General features: G+C 57.4%; 1 protein-coding gene across 1 annotated transcript in view; it reads right to left on the bottom strand.

Annotated features, from left to right (window-relative positions):
* Positions 1-600: 600 nt before the first annotated feature.
* The window catches only part of EEIG1 (estrogen-induced osteoclastogenesis regulator 1), a 41,368-nt gene continuing 27,038 nt past the window's right edge, over positions 601-14,930 (bottom strand). Inside the window, exons 2-11 of the mRNA XM_012458066.3 lie at positions 12,730-12,850; positions 12,491-12,520; positions 9,742-9,858; positions 7,987-8,033; positions 7,690-7,844; positions 5,647-5,751; positions 5,365-5,560; positions 4,785-4,906; positions 4,623-4,692; positions 601-3,214 (exon numbers count right to left, since the gene is read on the bottom strand). Coding sequence (XP_012313489.1) covers positions 3,169-3,214; positions 4,623-4,692; positions 4,785-4,906; positions 5,365-5,560; positions 5,647-5,751; positions 7,690-7,844; positions 7,987-8,033; positions 9,742-9,858; positions 12,491-12,520; positions 12,730-12,850 — 1,009 coding nt within the window. The 3' untranslated portion in view covers positions 601-3,168. The remainder of the gene's footprint in view (positions 3,215-4,622; positions 4,693-4,784; positions 4,907-5,364; positions 5,561-5,646; positions 5,752-7,689; positions 7,845-7,986; positions 8,034-9,741; positions 9,859-12,490; positions 12,521-12,729; positions 12,851-14,930) is intronic.

Here is a 14,930-nt window from a genome sequence, read left to right as displayed (position 1 = left end):
TATCCTGGTGTAGAGCTGGAGCCCTGGTTCCTTCTGGCCTGGCCAAAACCATTGAGGCTTCCTGCCACCTCCAAGCTCGTTAAAGACCCAGAGTGACTTGCCTGTCCCAGAGCAACCTGTGACAGAAACGGCTGAGGGGCCCAGGGCAAGTCAAGCCTGTAAAGGACGGAACCTGGGGCTGTGGTTTGGGAACACACTCATACCTCCTACAGATCAGGCTGCACACTTGTGTTATTTGATAACCCCATTTGCAGGTAAGGAAACTGAGTCACAGTTATTTGTCCTCAGGCATGCTCCTTAGAGGCCACTTGATTGCAGGGAAGGTCCACAGGGCAGTGGTTAGAACCTGGCCCTGAGGACAGGGCTTTCACTTGGTAGGAGGCTGGGAGGTAATGGTCTTCTCAGTTTCCTCCCCAGGAATCTGGAGCGATGAAGGTGGCGACGATTGTGACCGTGACCGTAGCCAGGACCGGGAGAACCCTGGCCCCTATGGCTTCCCCACCCTGGAATGTCACTATACATATTTGACTTCCTTCTGATGTTGTCTTTGACCCTAAAGTCAACGTGATACAGTAACAAGGTAAAAACAAAACAGCAAAAGAAACAAAAGCCGAAACATTTAATTTTTTCCCCTAAACCAAGACACTGACACTAGGCCGATTTCCCCTAACAATGTTATTTTCTACAACAGAAGCTGGGACAGGGAAACAAACAGCCACTGAAGGAGTGGTGGCGACACTGTTAGAAAGGAGGGGAGTTAAAGACAAGGAAGACCCCTCCCTCCATCTCCTTGATCACCTCCCTAAAGACAGAGGAAAACATGGACAGCTCCATCCTGGCAGACATGCCGTGTGGTCAGTTTGTGAGGTAAACAGGAAAAAAAAAAAAACCTAAAGATATTGTAGACCTTTATTTTCTTTAAATCTGCTAATAAAAACGTTAAACTTTGAAGAAGATTCCAAACTGACATTGCATAGACCAATTCCTTTCCAAAAATATCTCTGATATACTCTGCATCTCTCTTAATATATAGAATTTGAAGTCCAGGAGCTGTGGGCACCTGGTGGGTATTCACTGAGCTCAAGGGGACATGAGGGCTGAAGACAGGGCTCCCATATGGGGGCAACAAGGCCACACCTTCTGGCCTCTGGCTCCAGCCAGCATCAATTTGGTTGTGACTGAATTCTCAGTCCAATCACCCTGGCCCAGGGCCTGGCATGAGAGGATGTGGCAGGCTCTGTCTCCTTCTGGTGGTCCTGGTCTGGAGGAGTCTCCCCAACAGCGCCAAAGTCAGCTGTTTTCTGCCCAAAGCCCCAGAACTTTGAATGAGATGCAAATCTACCCTGAATGCACCTCCATCCTAGGCTGGGTGAGGTCAGAGACACAGAAGGGCAGGACAGAACTCCCCCATCGTCTGGGGCCAATTTGTCAGACACAGTGCAGTCAGCTTCCTTTTAAAGTGCCAGTATCTGTGGGGCAGGAGGGGACCCTTGGGGCTGAGCAGAGCCTTCTCCAGCCCGAGCAAACACTGTCCCGCCTTGGCAGGCACCTTCTAACATTCATTTTCTAAGAGTTAGGTGAGTAAAACAACAACAAACGCTAAAAATGCTCTGGTCCCAATGCCGGGGAGTTCTAAGACCAAGAAGCCCAACTCTCACCAGCAGGGGCAGAAGGGGAACTAGGGAAGGAACCTCCCAGCCTGGGGAGGGCACCTGCACCCCTCCCAGAGAGAGAAGCCCTATCCCGGACCCCAGCGCTGCTGGAACCAGCCGGCAGGTAGGGCAGAGAAAAGCAGCACTCCCCTCACCTGGGGGAGGAGGCAATATTGAACCGTGAACTCAACAAGAAAGGAGGAAAGAAAAAATGAACAAAGCTACAGGGCGGAGTAAACACCAGCCTGCTGGGTTTATACAAAATGAGTGAAATTTAAAAGGGGCAGGGAGTTTGTCCAGGGACTGGCTGGCAGCCAGAACCCACCTTCAAGCAAGTTACAAGGACTCTGGGGGAAAGTGCTGAGAGCAGAGGCTTTAGTGGGGGGCAGGGCCAGACTGCTACCTGCTGGGAAAGCACACCCCTTAAAGGAGCCCTTCCCCCTTGCCCAGACAGGGAATGCTTCCAGAGGAAGGCTGAGGCTTTTGTGGCAAGGAAACCAGCTCCAGACCAGTCCAGCCACGGTCCACCTGCCTCTCTGGCATCCACCCCAGGCTGGGCAGCTGACCCTGGGGGCAGAGAAGGACTTTGCTCCAACCTTCTTCCTGCAGGAGAACCAGCTGCTCAGGACCCAGCCCTGGGCAGAGGGCACCATCGGTGCTCAGACCTGCGCTGGAGCTGACTGGAGGGAGGAGAGGCAGCACCCGTTCCCGCCGGGCTGCTGGGCCCTGGGCCACTGACTGCACAGCAGGCAGTGACCAGGAGTCCTTGGGAAGGGGCCCAGGGAAGGGGAGGTGAGGGGTCAGCGGGGCTGTCCTTGGGGGGGCGGTGAGCATGTGCAAAGTGCAGGCTGCAAGGCAGCAGGGGGCATTCACAGGGGAGGCAGGGGTCTCCATCTGGAGTGTGGGTGGGGTCTGAGGTCACAGCTCCCAGGAAGAGGCTGCCAGCAGGTCCCCCAGGACACAAGGAAGGGACAGCTGAAGCACTAAGCAGTCAGACGGTCACAGGTGGCAGGATTCTGGAGGCAGTCTGCGCCCTCCCCACCCCCCGCAACCACCAGGGCAAGGGAACAATGGAGCAAGGCCCTGCCGCCAAGACATGACCAAAGCCAGTGCTCCTGGAGTGGGGACACAGGTAGAGAGGCCCCTCAGCCACAGGCATCCCTGCATTAAGGAGCCGCTGCATGTCCTCAGCCAGAGGGACAGGTCGGCCTCTAGCAGAGGCAGTCCTGGCCAGCTGTCTGGCTCACGGGCTGCACGGGCCCACCTGGCCTGCCCTCTAGTGGTTCAGAGGAGAATATTCACAGTGGTGCCTGGGCCTTGGCTGGCCAGGAGGGTCCCAGCGTGGATGGGAGGGTAATGGAATGATGCTAGGGGGACAGTGTGGACTGGAGTGCGTGGAGGAGGCATGGATGAGACGTGGCGCAAAGGTGATCCGAAGGGGAACGTTCCTCATGGAATGATGCGGGCCTGGACTCCAGAGAAAGCAGGCCTCTTCTCCAGCCCGGACACCTGCTCCTCAATGGCTTTCAATCACAACTGGCTCATAGACCCCAGAAGAGACCCTGCAGGTGAGAGACAGTTCAGCATGTCCCCCTCGATGCCCTATTTCCTGAGCGCTCCACTGGACTCGGCCTTTGGAGATGCTTCACAAGCAGGTGCTGTAAACCTGCAGGAGAACCAGCTGCTCGGGACCTTTAGGGCAAAGGGGCTAAGACCGAGGCCCAGCGATGGTAGCCCAAGGTGACACAGATAGTAAGCATCAGTCTGTGGGGCCTGCAGAGCCCTTCCGGGCACGCCTGGCTGTGCCACCCCATCCTCATGGTCACCTCGGCAGGGAGTGACTGCACCCTGACCCGCTTAACAGGTGAAGAAACAAGCTCAGAGGGACATGAGGGTGGCCAAGAGGGCGGTGGGGTCAGGAAACCTGATCAGCTCCTTTCCCTGCCGAGCCCAGGCCCAGCCTTGGAGTTGGGGGCTCTCAGGCCTCAGCAAGTAGCTCTGCTGTGATCTTGCTCCTGACCAGACTGGTTTCTTCTCTCCCTGAGCTGTTTCCTCATTTTCAGAGGGGGCCAGGGAGGAGTGTTTACAAAACCCTAAGGAAGCCAGCCCCTCGGTTTCCTTCTTGCTCACTGCACCCCCACCCCCAACCCAGAGCAGCCCAGGAAGATACTGGGAGGAGACGGCTGCCATTCCAGGCTGTGGCCAGCAGCAGTCAGCAGAGCAGCATGAGAGGGCAGCCCCAGCACGCCGGCCTGGCCACACCTCCTCCCTGGGGAGGTGGATGTTAGGCCAACACCTTCCCAGCTGGCGCATGTGGAAAGCTCACTCACTCACTCACTCATTCATTCATTCGGTGAACCAAAAGGACATGGAGAGCCAGGCACACAGTCAACGTGCTCCGAATGAATGCCTGTGGCATGGCACTCTAGAAACCGTATTTCCTGCAAGTTTGGTCCCATCTACCCCTCCATCTGTGGGTGCCATGTAGGCAACAGCCTGCATCATACCCGGCTGTGTCCTTGGCACCTCGCTCAGGGCCTGGTGCCTTTTCTCTAGCACCAACTGGTGCCAGGGAAAGATTTGTTCAGGAAATCCATGAGGGATCACCACCACCATTCATCCCCAGTCCCTGGAGCTGGGAGGAAGGGGAACGGAGGGTCCTAAATAAACGCATGTGAGGCCCCTGCCGTGTGCTGAGCCCTGAGCCAGGCAGTGCCCAAGGTGACCCTGTGAACCGTGGGAAACAACTGGGCCTGCTGCTGCCCTCACTGCCCCAGGCTCCCAGGTGAGGTGGTGGTGTCCACACTGCCTAACAGATGGAAAAAGGGAGGTTCAGAGACATGACAGGCCCAGGGTCACACTGTGATGACAAGACTTGGTGTTCGAAGCCACGTGAGTGAACTGTGGGGACTCTGTTCTCACCCCCAAGCCCCAGCTGCCCCAGTGACCCTTCTCTGAGCCTGCCCCTACCTGGTGGCAAGCTGGATGCCGCTCAGCGTGGCAGAGCCATCACGGCTCACGAACAGCCGGAGGTTGCTGTCTGTGGGGACACGGGGAAGGATGGAGGCTGAGCGGGGCAGGGCCAGCCCTTGGAGCAGGCAGCCTCACCCCCACCAGCCCGGTCCAGCTCACCCTCAGTGTTGCTGCCATCCGTGAAGTCCTGGCTCTGCACGATCTTCTCCACGATGGCATCCGCATCGATCCGCGTGTCATCCACCCAGGTCGGGTGGCTCTCCACCGAGTCCTTCTTCCGCCTGGGTCGGGTGGGGGACAAGTCGCTCAGAATATCCCCGTGTGCTCCGTGCTATACTTCACTGAACCCTCGAATGCACAATAGGGTGCAGGTGCCGTCACAAGCCGCTTTTATAGATGAGGATGCCAGGCACTGAGCAGGTAAGTCAGCTCCCCAAAGCCACCCAGCGCATAAGGAGTGGCTCTAACAGCACCTAAGGAGTGGCTCTAAGGCTCAGTCCAGCTGTCGGGCCCACAGACCATGCTGCTGTCCAATCTGCAAAACCACAGCAGCCATGAACAGAACCTGCTGTATGCCCGGCACAGCTGCACCCTTCATGGCTATCAGCTGGTGGAATTGTCACCACCCAACCCTCTGAGGTGGGGACCCTACAGTCCCTGTTACAGGTAAAGAAGCGGAGGCTCAAGGCACTACCAGGAGGGCTCTGTTCTCCAGGGAGCACCAACTGGCAGGCCTCACCTGAATGAGCGGTCAGACAGATGCAGGGGCCGGGGTGGCCGAGGTGGCTTCTCCAGGGGCCGGTGCTCCCGCTCACTGCCCTCAGGGCCCTCCACAGTCATGCCAAGGCCTCCAGAGGCGCTGCTGCTGGTGGACGTGTTGCGGCGGTGCGTCAGGTCCGAGAGGCTGGAGGAGCGCGAGTGCTCTGTGCTATAGCCTGTGGGGGGCACGGCGGGGGAGCATCATGATGGGGGATCCTGGGGAAGGAGGAGGCCACGGGGGCAGGGCCAGGCAGCCACTCACCGGAGATCTTGGACTGCTGGCTGGCGTAGCTGGAGTTGCGGGAGTGGCCAGAGTGGAAGACTTCCTCGGGGCTGGACAGGTTCTGTTCGGGTTCTTCCGGCAGCCCTGGAAGGCAGGAAGGGGCAGGGGATGAGGGGACAGGGGTCACCCAGTGCTGCTCACCCTCGCCCTCGCCACCATGCCCTCACAGAGCCTCCCATGGTGGGGCACCACTTAGCAGACTGAAAAATGGGTTCAGAGGAGCAGCAACCTGCCTGACCCACAGGTGACCCTCCGAACCCGGTCCGTTCATTCCACAGAGGGCCTCCTAGTGTAAGGTGCCCACCACAGGCCAGCGAGGAGGAAGAACGTGGAAGAAAAATGGCCTCCACTACCCACAACTGCAGTGAGAGGTGCAGAGCAGGGAGCAGTGCTTACTGGGGTCTGGCCCAGTCTGGGGACAGGGAAGGCTTCTCCAAGGAGACGGCCTTAATGGCAGACCTCCAGGACATATCGCAGGAGGGAGCCAGCTAAGGCCTCAGGGCAAGGGCCTTCCAGACACAGAGAACAGCATCAGCAGAGGCCCTGAGGCTGGAGGGGCCTGGGTCAGCAGAGTTGGAGTGGAGGGGACAGGGTAAGGGGAGTGGGGGAAGCAGGCTGGCCCAAAGGGATGGGCCCACAGTCCTGTCCCAAGTCACCCATAAGCCCAACTTTAAAACAGACTTTCCTGGCACTCCCCAGCAGGAGGCACAAGAGAGCAGGCAGAACCCACCCAGGACTCCAAGCACCCACCCGCCCTCCCACCCAACACAGGAAGGAAGGACTCATCCATGCCCTCTTCAGAGAAGGGCACACCCAGGCCACAGGCAGCACCCCAGGCTGGCCTGTGTGCCCACCCATAACCATGTGGCTTTTCAAGTCCCCAACAGATTCTCTGCATATAGGGGGAGCCCAGCTCCAGAGGCAAGCGGACACTCTAGTCCACCCTGCCTGGGAAAGGGGCCTCTTCTACTTCACACGAAGGTACCACCTTTGCTGGGGTGGCCTGCTCTCCAGACACATCTCTTCTGGGGACCCCCATCCTGGGGATGGAAAGAGTAATGCTGCTGGGAAGTCCCAGCTTTCTGCTCTGGGTCTCAGCTGGCTGGGTCTGTCGGGGAAAAGGGAGTGGAGGACGGCTGGGCCCTTGAGGTCAGAGAGTCTCTCACCACTCCCAGTCTGCAGGGGCAGAATCACCCACCAAGCGTCTGTGGGGCCACACAAGGCCTGTGCTCTAAGTGATTCTGTGAGACAATCAGGGTTGCCACATGATGCCTTGCCTGGGGGCAGTCCAGAGCCTCCTGTCCCAGCAGCACCCCCTCCTCCTAGTTGCCACGCTGCCTCCTCTGGGAGTTGGGGCTCTTTCACATTTTTTATAACAACATTAGTACCAGTGATAATTTAATAAAAACAGACTGAGTGCTTACCATGTGCCAGGCAGGCGCCCACATGTGCACAGTTAATCCCCAAAGCAACCTGGGATGTAACTGCTATTACCAATCCCATTTTCCAGAGAACACTGAGACAGCAAGAGGCGAACTGGCCAGTCGAGGTCATAGAGCACGTGGGAGAGCAAGAGCTCCCAGCACGTCCCTCTGCCAGGTATACTGTGCCCCGATCCCCCAAATGCAGCCCAGACACCGCCTCCTCAGGGAAGCCTTCCCTGGCCCCAGATGGATCCTGCCTTCTGGGCCTGTCTCTCCCAGCTCTCATCCCATTTGTAGGTAGACATGCATGTCATGTATCTACGGCTTGATTGAGGCCTGTTTCTCCTGCTAGACTGCAGGGCCATGAGGGTAGGGAGGCCACATCAGTCTCAGTCCAGGGCACTTTGATCGCAGGGCCCAGCACCACAGCCAGCACACACGAGATGCTCAGATCCCATCAGCCCAGTGGGAGCACGAAAACCCTCCCACCATCACCCTCCCTTCAGCCAGCCAGCATCTCCCTGGGGACCTGGGTGTGACATAGAGGTAAGCCCCTCAGGCTGCTAGTGGGGAGGGGCGGGCAGATGAGGCACCATACCTGAGCTGAGGATGGTGGGCCGGGCCTTGTGGGGCCGGGACCCTGTCAGGGAGTTGGTGCTACTGCCACCACTGCTGGTCCCGCCACCCTTACATGTCAGCTGCAGGGAGGAATCCTGGCCTGGGATGGAGATGGACTTGGCAGTGGATGGCGGCCTTGGAAAGACAAACAGGTATGACTAGGGTGCCCCCCTTCAGGACCAGATGAAAACAGAGGACACCAAGAGTCCCTGTTCCGCCACCCCCAGTGCCCAGGACCGGGCTCCCATTCATTCTCCAGGCCTGTGCCAGCACTCACGTCTTGAAGCAGGGGTCTCCAGAGAGCAGGAACATACCAATGGTGACCTGTGGCAAGAGGAGCAATCAGCCATGCTCTGGCCACCCACGGCCTGCCCAGGCGCAGGGCCCTTGCAGCCTTTCAACTCTGGCCTCGGAAGGGCTTGGGCTCCAATCCTGTCTCTCTGCCCTCTCCTGGCTGGGGGGCTCTGGCAAAGCTACCTAACTTCTTTGAGCCCAGTTTCCTGTGTGGAGGACAGAGATAGTACCAAGGCCTGACTGGCGGAGCAGAGGGGAGGGCAGCGCAAGGTGAGGCCTGGGCTCAGCCCTGCACCTGGCAGAGTTAGTGGACTGCAGTCAGCTACAGGCCTAAACGGTAAGCTTCTCCAGGACAGAGCCACACACTTACCCCTCGCCCTGTGTAAGGGGCACAGAGCTCAACCCAGCAGGCAGGAGGAGGAAGGGGGTCTGGCACGGCAGGTGGTAGGGGAAGGGGGTCTGGCACGGCAGGTGGTGGGGGAAGGGGGTCTGGCACGGCACGTGGGGGGCAGGGTCTGGTGAAAGTCTGATGAATAAAGCATGAAGCCATCGCAAACTTAACATTCACTTGGGCAAAGATGTTGGCAACAGCGCAAATGTGGCAAGATTTGGACCCTAAAATCTAGGCTGAGATGGAGTGACAGGCAGAAGGTGAGTGGGTGGGAAAGAGGGGCTCAGATCCTGGGGCCACCACTAATGAAAAGGTGAGCACTGGGTTGAGACTTTCTACAGCTCCTCTGCTCGGCCATGAAGGCAGCCTAGACAGGAGGTGACCACCCCAGGCTGTTGATGAGGGAACCAAGACTCAGAAAGGGGAAGTGACTCCCAAGACCCTGCAGACAGGAGGTGGGGGAGTTGCCCTTAAACCCAAGGCTACCTGGCACCCAGCCTGACTGAGGCTGAAAAGCTCCAACTCCCAAGACAATCAGTCTAGACCCTTTCTGGCATCTCCAGTTCCCTCTGCAAAGGGTTTAGGAGCCCCCCAGAGCCCCTGCTCACCACCTCCTGCCAAGTTCTGCTCCAGATACAATAGGGTCTCCCTGGGTCCTCCTGCAGAGGGGGTGTTACAACAGCCTGTTTTGCCAGCCAGGTGGAAGGGTGTGGAAACAGCTGGCGGTGGACACCTGGACATTGCTATTCCCAAGAGGCCAAGAAGGCATCTGCCTGGGGGGTGGGGCTGCCCTGGCCATTGGAAACCTGCCCATGCCTGCTCTGGGGCCCTCAGCAGCCACCGTTTTTGCTGATAATCCACTGCGGGCCAGGCTACCACATGTCACTTGAGAGAGGGTTAGGAGCTGGGCCAAGAAGTCAACTAGCTGAGGGTCAGGTGCCAGTGGTCTGTGACTCCAGGCAAATGACTTAACGTCTGTGCCTCAACTCCCTCCCATTTGAAGCTGGGACTAACCAAAGACACCACACCCCGTGGGGCTGCTGTCAGGGGACCACGAGAGAAGACAAGGCATGCAGTCAGCATGACGTGGACCCATTGCAAGTGCTTGCCAAACCTTTAAAGAGACTGTCAGGGCCCCTCCCTGACCTTGATGGGGAAACTGAGACCAGCAGCCGAGCCAGGCCTCCCTCTGATCGTAGATCTGATTCCAGGGCCTGCATCTTCCCGATGTCTACCAGGTCAGGTAAGGCCTGTTATCTTTAACAACCCTCCAAGGGGTTCTGATGAGCAGCCCGGTTTGTCCCCACCCCTTGGTCAGGGTGGAAGAGGCAGCAGGATCCCTGGTACCTTGAGGATGGAGTTGTCCTGGCGGGTGTTCTTCGTGTCATATCCCTCGAGCAGGCAGCAGCGCCCCGTGGAGCCCGACCCTGCAAACTCGGCCAGGTTCAAGTCAGCGAAGCCCAGCTAGGAGGTAAGAGGAGCGTGTGGGAGGCCACAGGGAGTGTGGGCTCCTGGCTGGCAGAAGCCCAGAAGGGGTAACTTGGCAAAGGTGGGGAGGGAGACAGACAAAGCCCCTGGGCCTGCCCCACAGCCCCAACTGACTGTTGCATAACGGGGACCCAAGGACAGAGGCCCTGGGTCTGCGGCACCAACATGGCAAAACCAGGGGCTCACATCCCTGAGCTGCACAAAGCACCCTTTGTGCCACATCCCAGCATGCACCGGGGCCAGTGCGCCTGACATGAAAGGACACTGTTGTCTGTGACACAGATGCATTGTTCCCTGGGAAACAAGGCCGTGCTGTCGGGAGCTGCCGGGCCAGCAGGCAGGGGAGGAGGGAAGGCCTGTGGGAAGTGGGTGCTGGGGGGAGTGATGGGACACCCCTACAGGGGTTGGGAGGGGAGGGGCACTGCAGAATGAGCAGGAGCCCCAGGGAAGGCGCCCTGGTAGAGGCCAGAGTGAGGGGCTGCTTGCCAGAGCTCAGGGTCTGAATAGGCCCACGGGAACTCCGGGTAGAGGAACGAGGGATGGGGAGGGAAGTGGGAGAAGGTGCAAAGAGAGCACTAAGAAGGCCCTGTGGATGGAGGCCAAGTCTGCTAGACCTGGAGGGGAAACTGAGGTTGAGACAAGGTGGTGCCAGGCTTGGGGATTTGGAGGACATCTCCAGTTCCCTCTGCAAAGGGTCCAGGAGGCTCCAGAGCCTCTGCTCACCACCTCCTGCCCAGTTCTGCTCCAGATACAACAGGCTCCAAAGAGATAGATAACGAAATGTTTGAACCAATGTTTGAACCCAACGGAACCAATCAGGGATGGGTGTCAAGTACCTGCTGCCTGCAAGTGTCTACTGCAGTGTTCAGGGCACATACTCCAGAATCAGGGAACTGGATTCAGATCCTAGCCCTGCTATGGACTCAGACTGACCCCCACTTTACAGATGAGAAAACTAAGTTCAGGGAGGGAAAGAAGCTTGCTCAGGGCCAAACAGCTAACCTAACAGAAACAGGACTGAAACTAGGCCTGATCAGCACCATGTTCAGCCACTTCTAGGGCCTCAGTTTCCTCCTCTGTATAATAGGAGTAAAGCCTGAAGTAGGAGTTCAGTTACACAACAGAAGGGAGGGGCCTGGCAGTGCCTGACACATGCTGGGTGCCCGGTAACTGCCAGTGGAGGCAAGATGCTCCCAGCTGTTTGCTGGTGATTTCTTCCCTGGTTGGGCAGCTGTCCTCACCCCTGTGAATCAGAGAAATTTCCATTCTGACAGCACCCTCCACAGCCTGGTTCTAGCCACCCTGCCCTCTGCTTCTGGAGAGGGACGTCAGAGCCCCAGGCCAGGGCAGAGCGCACTGCCCAGCCAGCTGAGTTCCTGAGCTCCAGTCAGTGGGAAGGGCCGCCCCCTGTATAGCACCTCACTCAGGTAAGAGGTGAGGCGAAGGCATTTCCCCTCCTGGCTGATGGAGCCCACCCTCCTGCCGCTGGGCTAATCCCAGGAGCTGAGGAGGGGAGGGCAAAGTCCACCATGGAGAAGAGAGATGGAAGGCAGAGTGGGCTTATTCAAAGCTGGCAAAGCAGGCTTATTCAAAACCAGAAGAGCTGTCTTCTCCCTCTTTGCCCAGTAGAAAAGCTTTCATTAATACTATGTAGGGCTGAACTGTCTGTGGGTACAGTGAAACCCTGGTAACAACACACACGTCCAGCAGCAGGGCTGGCTGAGTCAACCATCACCAGCCATGCCATGGGACACTGCTGCCATTAGAAAGCACATGGAAATCTGTGATAACACAAAAAGATGCCCAGGATCTATTAAGTAAAAAACCAAAAGCCACAAATCTGTGTACTTGTGTATTTATTTATTTATATATATTTAGGAGACAGAATCTTACTCTGTCACCCAGGCTGGAGTGCAGTGGCGTGATCTCGGCTCACTGCAACTTCTATCCCAACCCCAGGTGGCAAGCGATTCTTGTGCCCCAGCCTCCCTAGTAGCTGGGATTACAGAAGGGCACCACCACCCCTGGTTAATTATTTTTGTATTTGTAGTAGAGATGGGGTTTTGTCCTATTGCCAAGGCTGATCTCAAACTCCTGAGCTCAGACAATTCACATGCCTCAGCCTCCCAAAGTGCCAGGATTACAGGCGCTCAGTGAGCCACCATGCCCAGCCGTACTTGGGAGGCTGAGGCAGGAGACTCACTTGAACCTGGCAGGTGGAGGTTGCAATGAGCCGAGAAGGATTACAGGCGCTCAGTGAGCCACCATGCCCAGCCGTACTTGGGAGGCTGAGGCAGGAGACTCACTTGAACCTGGCAGGTGGAGGTTGCAATGAGCCGAGATTGTGCAAGAGGTCTGGAGGGAGGAGAAGGGACAGAAAGTGGCCCTTCTGCTATGTGAACTTCTGTACCATTTGTATTGCAACAAGCATATGCTGCCTTTATATTGAGTGCAAAGGCCACCAGTAAAGATATTTCTAAAAAATAACACATCTCAGGTAGTGCTAAGCGTCTTCTGTTTGTGGCAGAGAGGGGGCTGGAGGCTTCCCTCCTGCCTGTCCCGTGCTGCCCCATTCCATCCCACCGCCCCTTCACACAGCCCCTCTTACCTTGGAATAAGCCTTCCCGCCTTTCAGCTCCTGCACAGGGAGGGAGACAAGCAGCAGGTTGATGGGGAATCCCAGGACCTCATGCATCTCCCTCAATCCCCCCAGATCTGAGGGGAGGAGGACAAGGAATAGAGCAACTCTCCCCATTTTCCCCTGGGGGTGTGGACTCATAAGGGGAGGGGCCTACAGCCCAGCTCAACGGCCCAGCCCAGCAGCCCCATGAGCGCCCCCAGCCTCACCTTGCGCACAGACACGCGGAAGACGCAGGGATCCAGCAGGCCGGTGGCCGGGTTAGCACTCATCTTACACACGAATGTGAACCTCTTTCGCCACCGCACGCAGTTCTCCTGCACCTCCTCCCTGCAGGTCAGAGGTGACAGGTGAGCACAGGCATGCACATCTGCGCCAGGGGACCCCATATGGTACCAGGGACAGGTAAAGAGCCCTGCCCATTGGGAGTGAGGCAGTGGGGAGCTTCACTTTCACTCTGTGTCACAAAGTAGCTGTGTTTTCACAAGAATGTACTTGTGTAACTGTTGTTAAAAAAATAATAAACACCGGCCGGGCGCGGTGGCTCAAGCCTGTAATCCCAGCACTTTGGGAGGCCGAGGCGGGTGGATCACGAGGTCAAGAGATCGAGACCATCCTGGTCAACATGGTGAAACCCCGTCTCTACTAATACAAAAAATTAGCTGGGCACGGTGGCGCGTGCCTGTAATCCCAGCTACTCAGGAGGCTGAGGCAGGAGAATTGCCTGAACCCGGGAGGCGGAGGTTGCGGTGAGCCGAGATCGCGCCATTGCACTCCAGCCTGGGTATCAAGAGCGAAACTCTGTCTCAAAACAAAAAAAAAAAAAAAAAAAAAAAATAATAATAATAATAATAAACACCAGCAAAAACATAATAAAAATGAGATAAACACAAGGCAGGGGTGAGGGGAGCTGGGGCAGTTGTCCCTCCCCAGGAAGCCTGGCAACCTGCAGAGCCTCCCTCTGTACCCAGCGCTGCCCCCGCCACCTTGCTCTGAGACCTTGGGCAGTTCCCTCCACTGCCATTACCTCCTCCAAAGCCAGGCTCTGCCAACCGCCTCGTGATCCTCACAACAGTCTTAGGCTGGACTACTCAGCCCATTTCACAGATGAAGAGACTGAGGCTAGGCAAGCTGCCCTGCACCTCCCAGCCAGTGACTCCAGAGCCCCCTTCTTTACCACTAATAACAACGATGGCAATAATAACAACAGCCGATGCCCACACAGCACTTCCCATGTGCCAGGCACTGTTCAAGGAACTTCACAGGAGCCAGCAGGCCCGGGAGCTTGCTCCAAGTGCCAGAGAAAGGTGCTCATGCCAAACCCTTCCAACCTCTCTCTGCAGCAGCCACATCATCAGCCCGATCCCCACCTGAAGAAACTGGGAGCCCCAAGGCTAAGACCCTTGCCTGAGGCCCACCACAGGTAAGAGCAGAACGGGGATTAACCCAAGCAGCTGGACTCCAGGTGCGGAGACAGCAATTTGGGGGCCTCAGCTTCACCAACACTAAGCAGAAGGCTCTGGTCTTCCAGACTTCCGGTGCCTCCTGAGTTGGAGAGCATGACCATGCTGAAAAATTGAGCACCCCTTTACTGGAGAGGTGTTTTGTGCTCTGGGAGTGAGTGGGAGCCAGTGGCAGGGCTCATCCAAGCCCCTCCCAACTGCTGCGGGGGCCTTGGCAGGATCTGGGGGTGGCAGCAGCATGTGGCGGAGCCGAGCTCTGCATCCCCGAGCAGCTCCCCATCCCCACAGAGCCCGCCTGGCAGAGCCCATGCTCAGGAAGGGGTGGCCAGGAAGGGAGGGGACAGTGTGAGAGATGTTATCTCTGGCTCATCCCACCTAACCACCTAGGGGACAGTAAGGAAGTGAGCTGAGGACAGTGGGTTAACTGCCACATCGAGGCCTCAGGGCAGATGGTCTGAGAGGGCCGCAGCCAAGCCTCTCCTGAGCATTGGCAGGTTTGCTTTGCACGGCAGCCTCGTAAGGTGGGCTTTACGCCACCCATTCTACAGCTGAGGGCACTGAAGCTCCAAGAGAAAGTCATTCTACCCGCCACACGAGCTCACATCCCCAGGGACTGGCAGAGCAGGATTTAAACCCAGGACTGTCTGACTTCAGAGTCAGGGCTCTCAGTCCCCACATCGGCTCAGGGGCCATGGAGCACGGGAAAGCCTCGCAAGGAGAACCCGTGGCATTGTGGGGCCTGCAGTACCCTGCTCTGCCCCTGAGGCACCACCCAGGTCTCTGAGTGCTAAGCAGGTGCTGGTATGAGCCATTGAAGACTGCATTCACTCAGTGATGACTCAGCGTCACCAGGAGAGGGTGGGGAAGGGGTGAGTCAGGAAAGGTGACATTCAAGCTCAGGACAGAATGAGCTTGGGGAGTAGCCAGGTGGAGGAGACAGTTCCGGG

The sequence above is a fragment of the Aotus nancymaae genome, unplaced genomic scaffold, assembly GCF_030222135.1.
Source record: "Aotus nancymaae isolate 86718 unplaced genomic scaffold, 86718_ANA_hifiasm-v0.15.2.pri h1tg000003l, whole genome shotgun sequence".
In the NCBI taxonomy this organism is placed as follows: domain Eukaryota; kingdom Metazoa; phylum Chordata; class Mammalia; order Primates; family Aotidae; genus Aotus; species Aotus nancymaae.
This window is presented reverse-complemented; position numbering and strand designations above follow the sequence as displayed.